This window comes from Sciurus vulgaris, assembly GCF_902686455.1.
Source record: "Sciurus vulgaris genome assembly, chromosome: 2".
NCBI classification, from domain to species: Eukaryota; Metazoa; Chordata; class Mammalia; order Rodentia; family Sciuridae; genus Sciurus; species Sciurus vulgaris.
In genome coordinates, this window is record NC_136462.1 from 97,393,304 (window position 1) to 97,409,511 (window position 16,208).

At 37.3% G+C, this 16,208-nt stretch overlaps 1 protein-coding gene across 19 annotated transcripts in view; it reads right to left on the reverse strand.

Moving 5' to 3' along the window:
- The window catches only part of CEP152 (centrosomal protein 152), a 90,483-nt gene extending 80,483 nt beyond the window's left edge, over window positions 1-10,000 (reverse strand). For 16 of the 19 annotated variants that reach the window (XM_079130222.1, XM_079130221.1, XM_079130230.1 and 13 more), the window contains exons 1-2: window positions 9,419-9,966; window positions 4,371-4,464 (exon numbers count right to left, since the gene is read on the reverse strand). In XM_079130222.1, coding sequence (XP_078986348.1) covers window positions 4,371-4,457 — 87 coding nt within the window. In that variant the 5' untranslated portion in view covers window positions 4,458-4,464; window positions 9,419-9,966. Of the gene's footprint in view, window positions 1-4,370; window positions 4,465-9,418 lie in introns of those variants that run through there. The other 3 variants (XM_079130219.1, XM_079130220.1, XM_079130224.1) reach the window with 2 other exon arrangements.
- Window positions 10,001-16,208: the final 6,208 nt, after the last annotated feature.

Consider the following 16,208-nt stretch of genomic DNA (forward strand, 5'->3'; position numbering starts at 1 on the left):
ATTATGTAATGAGTGAATTTTAAAGACATTAAATATTCTATAAAACCTTGGAGGAAAAAAATGACATGCTCTATGGATTAGGCAGGTGTTTGTTTGCTTTTTTGTTTTTGTTTTCCACTTTCTCTGTCACTAGTATAAAAGAAATGGAATGTACCTATAGTTCATATCTGAGTACTGGGTTTAGAATTTTTTACAAATTTTCTTAAAATATTTGTAAAAACTAAATATATTCTTAGAAACGTTCTGATAAGCATGTCCCAAATTGTTAACCAGGTTACAGTGAAATAAAAATTTGGAAGTGAGAGTGGAGTATGTGAAGTAGGCAGAGTAGATACTTCTTCCTTATTCCCACATATTTTTTTTCTTATATTCCTGGATTAAAAAAAAAGAGGTTTTCTCGATGAATTTGATTTTTTAAAGATGAAAAAAAAGAAAGATGCATTTCAATGAAAAGTTATCTTCACCTTTAAATCTGCTTAATACTAACAACCAAATCCTTGATATATTGCCTACCTGCTCATGTAGGATAACTGAAAAATCAAATTGCCATATTACTATTAGACACATCAGTGTTAACCACAAATTATACTATACACTACAAACAAAACACACCCACATAAAAGAATACTACTTGCTTTAAGTGAAAGGTAGCAAAACCATGCTACCAAGACAACGCACTAGGAAAAAAATAGCTATGAGGTCTAGTAGTCCAAACTGTTCTGTCTGTAACTAAGCATCACTGCTTTATGGAAAAACACTACCCCACATGTTACAAAGGGGGAAATAATAACTAACTCAATCTTTCATACTTACATCAAGTAAGGATTCCTGAACAGAAAGAATATTTTCTTCTAAATCTTCACTGAGGTTCAAGTATATAGCTTTTAATTCAGGGGAACCTTGACAAGGACATATGAACAGTACATTTCCCCCTGCCTCACAAAGACAGCAATAGTTACATAAAAATTAAGCAGTTATTATAGCTTTCTTTGTGATATCAGGAAATTAACAAAATTGGCATCCATGCAAGAAAATTAAGTTCAGTGTGAGTAATCAGCTAATAAAAATGCTTCTCGATCCACAGATTAACTTATTAACTAGAAAACTCATTCCTCTAATATCTAGAGTCCTATATTTTGCATACATGTTAACATTTTTAAACAGTTTAGTTCATCTTCAAAAAATTCTCCATCAAGTTCTTTGGTGTGGTTGGATCCTCCTCCTTGGCTCCTTTTACCTTCAGGACTCAAAGAATCTAAACAAGACCTCCTAATAAGGTAATTCAGCAACAAAAACCCACCTCAAACATCTCCATTGCCCAGGATCAAAGTGTGCCCTCCTCCTACCCACTGTCAAACAGATTTTGCTTTTGGTCTTAAACCTTGTGCCACAAAACACAAAATTGTCATATTGACCTATCCATAATTTTAGAAACTAAATTTTCCTCATTAAAGATCTACCACCTTCCAAATACAGACTAAAGGTCAAAATTTATCCTTATAAATGACAAGATTTAATCCCTCATTAATTTCAAATTCAACAGACTGCTTTTTGACTGTAAGTAGCAATCTTCTCAGTGGGATATTATTGTCTATCAAATGAGTTTAGTAATTTAAGAGATACCTCCCCTAGAAAAAAGAGAATGTGTCATTGGTAAAACTTCTACTAAAATATATTCTGAATCATTCTATAAACTCCTCTCCCTTTATTACTTCATGTTTATTTCCTAAAAAGAAAAAGAGGGCATTTAACTCAAAGAATTTCATCAACAACTTCTGTTCAGGAGTAAAGTAAAATAGACAATATGTCAGCCCTTTGTTAAGATTTTCCACTTAACTTAAACAGACTGTCTTCAGAGCCTGTAATCCCTGATATTTGTGAAAGGAGAAGTTCTCAGATGACAAACCATACAATACATCTTCTCCCAAGAGAAAAACAACAAATGGACTAAGGAACAGTCATCTGCTCTTTGGAGCAGGCTACCTGATAGTACACTTCTGAAAAGATTCTGATACTTAAAATATGAATTATAAAATAAAGCTCTCATAGATATACACTAAGCAGAATCTATTCTTATCAAAGAACCAAGTTTAAAACATTCTTTGAAGAAGCCCAATATGGGAATGATAAACGGTCAAAATAACTTGGCAGCTACAGCTTTAGTTTATGAATTATGCTATGTTCAGAATGCAAGGGCGGAAAGGCATTTCATCAGTTAAACTAAATTTCGTAGTGTTAGTAGGGGAGACCTTGTCTAGGTTGCTGTATATCTGAAAGAGAAATATGGCAACATTTGTTAGACAAGTGTAAGCTACACTACAGATGGTGCAGAATAGTACTGTGGGCCAAAAACAATAACTGGAGTTCCTCCAGTTAAAGGCAAGCAAACCAAGGTCCAGCAAACACAAGGACAAAGTCAGGAAAACCTAAAGTGCAGACCTGGAACCAGAGTCTGAATCTCCCCCATTTCCACTATCCTCATCTTTTATATAACATGAAGCTGGTTACAGGAAAACAACACTTATTTCTACCTGTTTGTATATAGTTAAGCTTCAAATCTGCCAGTGATCATTCAATGTTCCTTAAAAGATATCCGTATAGTATTGGGAAAGACTCACAAGACACAATCCAGATAAGGTGTAAGAAATGGATAAAGAAAAATATAATATTAAGACACAACCATTCATTTCTTGAACTGTAAGAGAATGACAAGAAAATCTCACTAAATAAGTCAAATAAAATTGTAAATAAACACTAGCTTTATAACTCCCTCTAGTGGAAATCAAATATCAAAATGTTTCTATAACTACATAAAGCAAGGCAGTTAAAATGGGGATAAAGGTACTGAATGGAAAGCCTATCTCTAAAATACACAATTCCAAGCTCAATGGAGAGGAGAAGGCTATAAAAATCAAGAGGACCCAAAGCAGCATTGCCAGGTGCTACTTAAATCACCTCCCTACCAAGATCACTTTCAAATATATCATCATTAGATGAACCATCATCAGCAATTATCTTGACAGCACAGATTACCAAGTTATTCTTCCCCAAACCACCAGCTCCAGAATATATATGTATATACATACATAATTTTATTATCTGGAACCAATTATCACAGAGCTACTTCTGGTAACACTGCAGAAAATACATGTATACTTCATCAGACTCTGACCGTTCCAAACAACAATCTACCTTAAGCTGTGGCTTTATCAACAGATGCTTATACAAACCAAAATAACCACTGGCATATCTCAGTAATAACTGTGAAATCACACAAAGCATAGTAAATTTAGATGAAAAGCATTTTCAAAATCACATTGTTACATTATGGATGAGTTAATAAAAGAGCTTTTGAATTCTTCTTTTCTGGCCCAGCTTTATAAGTAAACATTTGCCTAAAATACTCTGGATGAGGTCTACTGAGTAGCGAGGACAACTACATCAGCAGCTCTCAAATGGTACACCAAGAAGTTAACATGCTCCAATAAGTTGTGAGGAATATGAATAATGTGCAACAATTCTTCATATGAATACTCACTCGCCTGTACCCTCATCTGTTCTATCAACTGCATAAGAGATGGAGTTTTAGTGGAAACACTATGAAGCTCTGGGTATGCACCTCTGCTATGCCTTGACCCACAGAGACACAACTTTTACCTATATACCATTAAGAGGCATAGCAATTTAAAAATTATTATAGTGCCTTACTTTTCCATAAAATTATTGAAGGCTTTTTTGAAATATGGGTCTATTCATGGTAGTCTGTGGTTTGAGACGCCATATGGTGTAAGTGTCCTCTGACTATTGAATTGCTTATTTAGAAGTCCTTTCCTTTCCTGAAGATTAAGTGCACTTTCTCCATCTGATCTTCAATGTGAGCATGGAGAGAACAGAAATGGCAAAGGCAAGACCATAATTGTACAGATGATTAGGATGATATGGAGGTTGGAATTTGAGAATGGCTTACTTGGTAAGTAATCAGTGATATACCAGCACTCACTCAAATTACTTTATTCACTTATTTACTTGTTTACTGTCTGCTTCTAATAGTCTGAAAACTTCTGGAGCATCAATTATGTTCCAAGTATAGAAACTTGGCCTCTCTTTCAACAGCCAGCCATTGTCTCCTAAACCAAAAATTCTTATCTGATGGCACCACTAAGTTGTATTTTATTCTTCTCTCAAAGAAAGAAGTATTCCACTCATCACCTTCTAAAGGTCCAAGTAGCCTTAAGGTTTTAGGGTTTTGTTGTATTTTGTGTTTTTAAGAATTATAAATCCCTTCAAAATGACACAAGATGATATAATTTTTATCGGTAAATACAAGTTGTTAAGGATTGGGTCTAGGGTCTTTTTTGTGAGTAACTCACCTCTTTTTCCCTTTCATAGTCTTCTTTATCATATTCTTCCTCTTCATTTTGTGTCTGTAGTGCCACACTGCCAAAGTCTAATGACATGGTCCTCCTATGGGAAGGGGAAGATGTTTGATTCCTAAATAGCCAATAAAATGTCCCCAGAACAAACTACATAAGAGATGTCATAGATAAGGTCAAAAGACAACAGGTTGGGAGAAAATATGTATAACTCATGTATGATAATATGTATTACAAATATAAAACCGAGTTCTTACAAATTAATTCAGATTCATAGAAAATCGTGCATGAAGCAATTCAAAAAACTTAAAATGCAAATAGACAATGAAAGTACAAATAGATTTTTCTAAAGGCCTGGAAAGTATAACTTAACACAGTAGAATTTTTGCTTATGCAAAAAATAAAATTGATAATGAAATAGAAGTGTGTCAAACACAAAAATCTTAAGAACAACCTCAGAGTTTCCAAATCGATGTATGACACAGGTAGTATCCTCTATAATTTGCTTCATTCTTTGAATAACACAAATCCAAATTTCATACTTTATAAAAAGTAAGTTCCTAAGTCCTGAGTTAATATTGCTACTCAGAAACCACTTAGAATCCGGTTAACATTATAGAGCACACGACAGAAATCTAAGTGTTAAATGTTCTGCTTGTAAGCTTGATAAAACCAGGTTCCAGCAAAACACTAAGGAAAGACAGACTGGAAACCAGAGGCTAGGCCACAGTGAGGTTCCAAATCTAAAAGCAACAGCAAAAGCTCCCTGAGGAATAGCCACTACTGCATGGCAGAAGCAACAACTGGAGATGCATTTTTGAATGCTTACACTTAGAAAGACTGCTGATGGTTAAATTACACTTGGGGATCCTGACACTACACCTAGAATTCTCAGGATTTCAAAACTCTGAACAATTCTGATCCAAAAAAAATAAACAGGTATCATTCATTACCTGGCCTAATACTGCCCTCCACTCATTGACTCTTCATGCCAATGAAATGCACTTTGATGTGAGTCTGAGTCACAACTCAGTCACTACACCCTTCGGGCTCTAAAATGTCATTGAACTGGAATTCAAATAAAAAGCACAGAGACCCAGCAATCCAAATGCATTTTCTTTAAAGAATTTAACTTCCTTAGCTTGGTGAGGCAGTAATCCCAGCTATCCAGGATGCTAAGGGAGGATGATTTCAAGTTCAAAAAACCTGGGCAATTTAGCAAGACTGTGTCAAAATAAAAGAAAGAGCACTGGGAGTATATAGCTCAGTGACAGAGCACTAGCCTAGCATGTGCAAAGGCCTGGGTTTGATTCTCCCAGTACCACAAAATAAATAAATAAATGAAAAAATTTAAATAAATAAGTCAAAAAAATAAATAAATAAGAAAAAAAATTAACTCCCTTGTGTTAGGAGTTGAGAACTATATCACAAACTTTTATGTAATCCAATAGTTCTATAGCAAAAGAGATCCCATTTCATCAGACCTAAGATACCCTTGAGGATGATAGTACCATTTGTACCACTAAGATAAAGCAGCCAAGTATAACACATCATATTTTTTAGATGTTAAAATGTGAAAAGAAAATGTGCACTTCAAAATAAATATGGCATTAACACAAATATGAATATCCAAGCTTAAAATTTCCATACATGTATTTTTTGTTATTTAATTCAAGGACTGATTTTTTTGGCCAGTCGCTAATTTTCAGCCCACCTTCTCATTCTGTCTTCTTTTGGTTGCCTGCACCAAAATCCTCCCTTTCAACCTTCATCAACTCAAGCTTTTCATGTCAAGTTTAACCCTCCCAGCATCTGTTTTTTAGGCCAGTCATACTTACTCCTCTTTCTACTCCTGTGCCAGGACTAAAGAAAGAAGGGACATAAGTACTCTTTCACTAAAAGGAAAACTATATGCCTGGGGAATCTAAATCCTTGTCTTCACCCAACACCTATAAGAATTCTCTTATTGTACTAGCCTAAGATTAAGATCTGGATATGGTAACAAGCCTACAATGTAGTTGACAGGGTGAGAGGAAAACCACATCATCTCCTGTCTCCACAACTTTGTTCACTCCTGCAAGAAGATATCAAGAGTACAGAATCTACAGACAATTAAAACCCCAGCCCAGGTAAACTCCATCACCGTGAAGAGATCAGATTAAGCTGGCCCTTAAAGATAACCCTGAAGCCTCCAGGAAGAAATTATCCTTGCTGTTTCTAAATTCTGCTTACTGTATTCCCCACCTCTTTTTTCATTTAACTCTAAGTACAACTCAAAATATAAAATTTGGATTATTTTTTCCTGTATTAGGCAAAAGAAGAAAGGGAGTTTTCCCCCAAACCTTTATTAATTAGTCATTAACTGAAGTTGAATACTGAAAAAGAACTTTAAGAGTTACAAGAGCCTGTTGTTAAATACAGGAGCAATATTAAATATTGAAGTACTTTTTCTCAGGAAATGGATTGATACTATAAGGTGTTTCTGCTTTTAAGTAAAGAGAATAAAAGACCAAACTGCATTTTTTTAAATGACATTTTAAATCTAAACCATGTCATTAGTATCTGAAAAGACCCAAATCTCCATCATTGGGGAACAAAATGTGCAAAAAAAGATTTCCTTCTAAAAAAGGATAAACTACCAGAGACCTTAAGAGACAAGAGAAATCTGATCAACTTAATGAGGTTCTAAAACAGATTAAGAAAGTAATTAGTACTTTAACTGAAATACCTGAAATTTAAATTAAAAGCTAATGTTTTCCTTTGACATTTTAATCACCACTAATTACCACTTTCAGAGATTGTACTATAATATTCAGAATAAGATCACATTAAACACACACACACACAGTCTTAACCTGATAATAAATCCAGAAGCCATAGGAAAAAATTTTAACCACAGAAAATGAGTATAAGGCAAAGACATCACTAATAAATATTATATATCAAAAAAATGCATCACTAACAAAGTTAAAGAAAATCATGAGAAAAATATTTGCAAAACACATGACAAGGCCTTAATAGGTAATTTTTGCAAAAAAGTGAGAAAAAGACAACTCAGTTTTAACTTGAAAAAATGCTCAACTCATGAAGAATTCAAACAAATGTCATTTAAACAACAAAATGCCATTTTTCAATCATTATATTGAAAAAAACCCCAAAACTCTATAACACCTAATATTGGCTACTATGTATGGCTCACGAATTGTTGGTAAAAATATAAACTGCTAAAGCCGTTTTGAAATTAGCAATATTAATATATTTTAAATGAACACTTACAAAAGTATTGCCCTAGTTAAAAAAAATTGCTTTTGAATTAATTTGGCAATACTATATCACAAGTCAAAATAATAAAATATATCTACATTGACACAGAGAACCACTTAAAAAAAAATCAACATGAATAATAAGCATACATATACTTTTTTTAAAATATAGTAATCTAGTTAAGAGTCTCATCCTAAATAGAAAACTTTTTTCTGACTCCATTAACAAGAAATATAAAATGTATGTCTGTTCCTTTCTTAGGTCAGACAGTTCTCTCACAGTTATCTAACCTAGCACTCATTTTGTTGTCTCTGGTTATATTTTCTTTGCCCTCCTTGCAACAAACTAGTATGTGTTTAGTTGGATAAAAGGTTACAAAGCACAAGTACATTTTTAACCTCATTTAACAAACTATGCAACCTGATGGCAGAATTAAAATGTATTTGCCCCCGTGTACATGGTAGGCTCACAAATATTTGTTAAATTAATATGATACATGCATGTTACCCTAAGGGAATTATTTCAATAAATTTTTATTGAACATTACTGTATACCAAAATATATCCTAAATGCACCTAGGGATCAAAGGAGTCCATAATCTCTTAGGGAGACAATGTTACAAACTAACAGTTATAATGATATACTGTAATAAATTCTGTAAAGGGGGAAAATACAAAGTGCAAATTAACTTGTCTAACAAGAAAGAAAGGCTTAAAGAGGTTTTACAGAAAAAACAGGCTTTAGATCAGAAATAGATCTTAAAGGCCACAATATGGTGTAAGTGGCTAGAGAATGAGGGCACCTCCAGGTGTAGTGGCACACACCTGTAATCCCAGCAGCAGGGGAGGCTGAGGCAGGAGGATGGAAAGCCAGCCTCAGCAAAAGCGAGGTGCTAAGCAACTCGGTGAGACCTCAGTGGTTGAGTGCCATTGAGTTCAATCCCCAGTACCCCCTCCCAACCCCGCAAAAAAAAAAAAAGAATGAGTGCACCGATTCAGACAACCTGGGATCAATTTTGGCTCTTCTGTTTATCAGCTGTGTAATCTTAAACTGCCACCATTCCTTCATTAATGAAATGGGGGTAAAAACAAAATTCTAAGAAAAGGTGAACATAAAACCTTCATTACTTCAAATATCAACCTCCTCTGAGATGAACATGCCACCCTCTTCCAGATGCCTTCACAAATCTTGTACCCCCACTCCCCATGAAATTAGTTACTTCTTTGCACTTTCAGACTGCATTTCTCATACTTTTCTTATGGTTTCAACTTCAGCGTCTTATTTAGTTGAATGCAATCACCTATATGAGGAGTGCTTGTAAATTGCCATGTATCATGAATGTACATGGTGAAAATCAGCTTAAATCAGACTACAGTTCATGAGTACAAGATAGAAAGGGTTAGGTGCCCCCCAAATGGTTTATAAGAACTGTCCTGGAAGTTAGAAAATTCTACTTCCTTGCTTACCTAACTTCACTTCTAGAATGGAAATAGCCAGAGCACACTAGCCTGTTCTAGACCTGCAACACCTGGCTGAAAAGGCCCCTTCATTCAACAATTTACCAAGTACTGTTCAAGTTTACAAAGATGGGGGGACGAAATAAAATGAACAAGTGATGACAACATCTGTTTTCAACACTGTGTTCAGTGCTAATGACAGCAGCTTGGACACATCAATTCGAAATGAACAGAGGAAGAAGAGAGTAATTCTAATACACAAAAGGCACCCACAGGCTGAATGAATACATAAGTGCATGGCCTTGCATAAATGAATGACCTTACCAAAGAACTCGGTTGGGCGTCAGTCACGGCACATCAAACAGGTACCACGAGATCAAAAGCTGCACGGACGGATCCCAGGAAGTCTAGGTTGCTGGCTTTGGGTGCCAGCGTCACTTGTACTCAGTCAACACACGTGCACAGAGCACCCACTGTGAGCCAGGCGTGGCGCCAGGGTGACCACCCGCGGGGGTCCTCCGGGAAGGGTCTCCAGGCGACCCCAGCAGCCTAGAAAAAAGACGAGGAGAGCTTTCCAGACGTCACACCTACGTAGGATCTTGGGAGAATGAAGAGGTCTCAATGACACTTCAAAGTCAAAAGCTGAACCCCTTAACCCGCGGGCAGTCCACCACTGCACGATTTGGGGAGGGGGCAGGTCAGCCCGGCGGGAAACCTTAACCAAATCCCTAGGACCCCGCACTCCTCCAAACCAAACCCCAAGCTCGGTCGCGAAGCAGAATTCACCCGAGGCCACAGACGCTGTCACCGCGGGGAAACTCTAGCCCCTGCCGAAGACCAACTTCTAGCAAACCCCTTACCTTGATTCTAATCCGCTGGCTCCTTCCTAGTCACAAACAAACCCACGGAGCCCTGAGGCCCTTGAAGAGCAGCCGCCTCCTTCAATCACCCGCTAGAAGTTCGCCTGGTGGGCGGGGCCCGGCGACTCCGGGCAGGGCGAGGAGGCGGAGGTCTCCGCCTTCCTCAAGCTTGGTTGAGAGGTCCGCCTGCAGTTGCAAGAGCATGGCTGTTTGAAGCGGGCGCCAGAGGTGGCGGGAAGTTTCCCAGGTGCTCCAATTGGTTAATTCATGAGCCAATTACGAAAGGGTTGACTCCGGATGGGTGGGCTTATCGGTTGCCTAGAGACGCCCGAGTGCCCCGCCTGAGTCCTTAGGTTGGACTGGCTTGCACCTTTGGTGTGGAACGACTCTGGGCGGGGGCGCTTCTGTCTCCGGTTCTTTCCACTCCTAGACCCCAGTTCCCCGACTTCAGCACATACAGTCCCTGTTTCCCCCACCAAACTCTTCTTGCCTTAGACGTTTTTGCATTTCACCCTTTTGTTCTCTAAGGTGCCATCGCCAGCCTTTGTTGTAATACTTTGTCTTCTAACTTACTAATTCCTGCCTTGTTCAAATTTGTGTTTCATTAATTACTTGTAAGATGGCACATTTTCCCATATTTGTTCACTATGTATTTGAATTCCCTTGGGTGTGAATGTTTGCATCATTTAAGTATATATTAACCTATTCTTTAAGACAGCACCTTCAAGTCTTCAATAAAGTTTGATACTGTATCTACCGTCTCTGGTTAAAAGAGTTCCAGTGAATACAAAGGAGTTGGTGACAGCAGGTTCACATCTTTTTAACCCTCTGCCATATGTATGGAGTCAAATGGTTGTGCAAGTCTCTTTGTAATCTGGTTAGTTTTCGTTTGCACCTCACCACCCCTGTGGTGCCTATACTGACCCCTGTAATCTCGTCAACTATCCTACGATCTGGCACAAAATGGTACTTTCTCCTTAGTAATAGAATGAATGAAGTCACAGGCTGAGCTACCAATAGTTCCCAGAGTGCTTTTGTTTTGCTCAAACTGTTTCTTACACTTGCATTGCCCTACCTTGCTTTTCCATATACTCAGTCTCCAGGAGAGCGAATACCTCCTCTGAAGTCTTTCATTACACACACCACCTGCGCTCGGCAGAAATTATCTTTCCCACTTCTGTACACAGTGTGTGTATCCTATTATGAGATACAATGGCTCTATTACAATCAGTTATTGTGTGTGTGTGTGTGTGTGTGTGTGTGTGTGTGTGTGTGTTTCACTCAGAACAATGTGAATATCTTGAGGTACTTATTTACTTTGCTTCCTGGGCATCTATTAGCATGTTCACCACCCCTGGTTGGCATTCAAGACAGTTGTGTTAAATTGTGTTAAGTGCATAAATTAACGAATGAACAAATAAAGACTTCATAGACCACAAAAAGCAAATAAAAGGTATTCAGGTAAATGACATTTGTTGAACCTGAGCCATGATATCTGTTAATGAGAACTAGACTGAGGCACTTTCCATGTTCCACTGAAGTCCATTAGTAAACGGTATATAGTGTCCTGTGCTCAGGGTTAGACAGAATGCTTCAGCAAGAATGCTAAGTGATCCCTGCCCACAAACAACTGCTTCTTACAAAGACAAAAGCATAAAATATGCAAGGGGGAAAGCACATGTGGAGGCGGTGTTTATAATTCCTTACATAGTCAGTTTGATATGCCCTTTCACAGGATTATCTCATTTGAGTGCTCATGATTTTAATATTACCCCCTTTTACAGCTAAAGAAACTTACCTCGAAAGAATTAAGTGTCTTATTAAAGGCCGCACAGCTAATATGATACAGAATTTGAATCCAGGTCCTTTATCTCTAAATCTAGAGCTTGTCACTACATACAAAATACTTTAGTAGGATTAGCACACAACTAAAGAAAGATGCAGAATAAATAATAAGTCAAAATCCTCTGCCTCTAAAAATGAATTTTAGAGAAGTTATGATTATATTATAATCAATAAAATTTGTTTGACAGCCTATCGTGTTTAAGTCCTGACAAGGGACTCCAATATAAAGTATAGGGCAGAACCCCTACCTTCAAGGTATCAACACTATTTGGGGAACAAGATCCTTACGTGGAAAGACAAATGAGAACATGCAAGGAAAACATCATCAAGTTTAATAGGAGTAGAACAGGCAATAGTGCTGGAGGAAAGTGAACACCTAAGAATCTCTAAAGGAAGGTTCCAGGAGGAAGAGAAGGAGTGAGCACAACAGGCAAGTTGATTTGCTTGGTGAGTGTACTGTGAAGCCTGGAACACTGAAAGGGAAGGACTCTTAAATCTAGGGGTAAGACTGGGGAAGTCGGCAGGAAGGAGGTAACCTATAGAAGAACTGGAAGCCTGGAGAGTAGGAAAGGCCTTCTAGAAAGGTTAAGCTTGTGAGCAGAAGGGCACAGATCCAGAGGGGTGCAAGCAGACAGAGGCATACGGGGGCAATGAAGACAAGTGTGGGGAGACACACTGCCAAAGACCTTTGAGTGTTAGGCAGGAGATTATTTGTGGAATGTTGGGTCAATATTTGCCTCCCATTTTTAAAACCCACACAGTGAACTGGGTAGGAGGCTACCTCTATCAGGCCTCTTCACACCTCAAGGGGAAATGTCACATTGTTGATAAGATGGGGACCCTCCCACTAATGAGCATGTATAAAGGCAGAGCTAGACCATCACTACTCCTTTTTCCCTTTCTCTTTGGTGTTTAAGTTCTCCAGACAAAACAATTTCATCACAGAAACACGTGCTATTCTCAGCAGAGCACTGATCTTAAGAGTAAGAAGATCCAAGTTCAATTTCCAGTTCTATTTTGTCCAGAGGAATTTATTTAACCCTTAAAAGCCTCAAAGTCCTTATCTGAAAATAGGAATTATACCAACTTCTCAGGATTATGGAAAAGATGCAATGAGGAGAAATTATGTGGAAGAGTTTTTAAAATGTAAAAACACTAAAGATTTTTTTTTCTATTTTGTTTCCATATTCTATGGCTTATACAATTAGAGAGCATGCTGGGGTTTGAGGCAATAAGGAAAAACCAGGAAGATACAACTACCACAACCCAAATACTAAGGCATTTTGGAAAGCAGTGGGCAGAGAAAGACAAGAACAACAGGAGCTTATGAAATAAGGCAAAGGAGAAGTCTAAGCAAAGGATGTGGTTTTATGAGAACAGGACAAAAAAAGGGAGCAGGAAGCACCAGAGATAGAAAGAGGAGTGCTTGGAAAGAACTGAGAAAGATCAGATGTTATTTGTAGTCCATTCACTCAACAATATTTTTTGAGCATCTACTTTGTGACAAGCACTGTTCTAGGAGCTTATTTAACATTGACATATTCTCCTAGAATCTCCCATGCTCACAACCATTGTGACCTCACCACCATCCCTATACACCCATCCCTAGCCCTGGTCATACCTGATTAGATCAAGTATGAGAATCAGACCGAATCTGAGCCAATCAAATTCCCTTACCAGATAACTGAAATAGGACTTCACAGAATGAGTAAGGTGGCAGCCATACATAAGGGAAGCAGTCTCTTATTATACTTGTATTTCATGGGAAATATGCTGCCTCCATAGCCATGTCATGCAAATGGCAGAGCCAAGACTGAAGATTATGAACTTCTGCCACTGAAAGCCATGGATTTGCCTAATTCCTATACTGTCAGAAACCTCCTAATTCAGCTTTCCCCTAGATTCATAGATACCTAAACCTTAAAATACCTTTCAAACTGAGCTGGCTTGGGTCACGTAGAGATTGAATACTGTTTCCCCAAAATGTATGTCCACCTGGAACCTAAGAATGTAACTTTATTTAGAAATAAGTTCTTTAAAGATTTTATTTGTTAATTTGAGGTCATATTGGATTAGAGTAGCCCCTAAATCTACTTGCAAGGACACAGACACACAAGAGGAAGAGAAAGAAGAGACCCATGTTAAGATGGAGACTGGACTGGAGTTATGTTGTCATGGGCAAGGAACACCTGAGGCCAGGTGGAAAAAGCAAGCTTTTTTTTCACTAAAGTCTGGAGAAAGTGTAGGCTCTTACAACACCTTGATTTCAGACTTCTACCTTCCAGAGATGTGGGAGAATAAAAGTATTAGTTTGTGATACTTTGTTATGGGAGCCTTAGGAAATCAGTATAGGTGGGTTTATATTCCTTGTAGCCAAAGAGTCATAACTAAGATGCATTTGCAATGATAGATTATATTTGGAAAGTCTACACCAGTGAGTGATTCCAAATGTGTTCCACAGCACAAATACGGTGTACCTCAGGAATCTTTCTAATGAGTCATTCATTGATACAAATGCCAAAGCCATTTTTTCAGTTATCTAGGGAAAATAACTTGCTACCTTATAGTTTTTTATTTTTTCACACATCTAGGAATATTCCAAACAAGATATCAGAGTTTGCTAATATTTAGAATTCATAAATTAAAATGAGTATACTATTATTATTATCAGATTTATCAAGAATTCATAATTTACATGTACAACATTGTAAAGTTCCTGCTAATGCACACTTGAAGATAACCAGAATTCCCACTTTTGGGAGAATGATTTTAATAGTGCTTTTCCTCAGGGGGTCATGGTTTTTAAGGGCCATTATTACTGCTTCTTAATTATTAACTCTCTGTTTGGTTTCATCAATATCCAGTAAGTTTGCTGTAAGTTGTTTGGTCAATCCAACTCTCTGTACTGTTAACTAGTTTAAATTATTCATTTATACTTTTCCTACCACTTGACTTTAAAATACCATATATTTTAAGGTTCAAATTTTTACTACTAATAATTTATTACTAAGGCATCCAATTTCCCGAGAATTGCTTATACTTTATAGCAATGTGCTATAAATCTGCTTTATTCAAATAACTCACAATGTATTAGAAAGGCAAGTGTAAAAAATTACTTGTTTATTTGAAAATTTATAGGGCTATATTTTGGAATATAAGATCATATCAATGAGATCATATTCCTTTCTTAAAAGTAAATAAACAATTCTTATTTTTCTCTTCAGTTCTATATTGTCACCGAGTTCTTTTTTCCCTATTTAAAAAAAAAAAAAAAAAAAAAAGGATGGATGAAAGTCACAGGACAACAGGTCTTTTGCTTCTTTAAGGTATGTAAGGCCAACTGCTTGTATTTAATGTTTAGTATTTTCAATCACAAGATTTTTAATCAGAAAATCAGTAAAAGCTACGAGAAGTGATGTTGACCATTAAAAAAAATCCAAATCTGTAAGAATTATATTTGAATGTGGAATGCAGACTCACCCAAATGCCAAGAGATGCTCAAACCATTCCACTTCTGTTTCTTGAAACACTCAGTAGGTTAAAAAAGAAGTGTCAAGACAAACTTATGAAGCTAGTATATATCTTAAATACTCATATAAGATGGTCAGTGCATGCTGACAAAATACAGTGATACCATTCATGAGAATATTATAAGATTCATCAAAAATATTGATGCATTTTAAGACTATAGGCCAGTAGTGGGACATGTGTTTAAAGTTGTCTGATACACATCTGTTTTAGGTCAGGTTCTAAGAAGTGAATGTGGGGATGAAAATTCAGATGCAGATGATTTAAGGAAGAACTTTCAGGAGAAACCAGTAAAGAAGTGAGGAAAAAGGTCAGGGCAGAGAAAGAGGCCAAGCAAGGGTGTGACTTCAGGAAAAATGCTGGCCCCCTGCCTGATCCCACATGAAACCCTGAAGTGTAATCAGAGGCAAAGGACCTGAGCTTTCACACTCTTGCACTAGTAAGGGTGGCAAGGACTAAGTTCACCTAAAGCACCTCTGGCTCTTGGTGACTCAAAGTAAGACCCAGAATGAGTCTGTCCTCAGAATGAACAGCAACAGTGCAGGGAGTTAGAAGCAAAATGTGGAAGTCAGGGGAGGGGTGTACAAAAATGGTGTAAGGGACTGAAGGGGATCTGAACAGAGGGTTGGCTCTGTCTCCTACAACACTCTTTTTTGACATCCTTTTGTCAGAGTATCTCTGGAAATAATATTAAACACATATTTAAGGACTTTCCTGAATGTGAGGTCTTATCATCACCCAATTGATCCCTCCTACTCCTACCATGATGGGACCTAAGACTACCAAGATGACCCTACCACCTTATTCTGTGGATATAGTATATTCAGTGAAATCGCCAAGGGTTAAAGTAGCAATCTTTCTAAAACTTCTTGACATGTCTA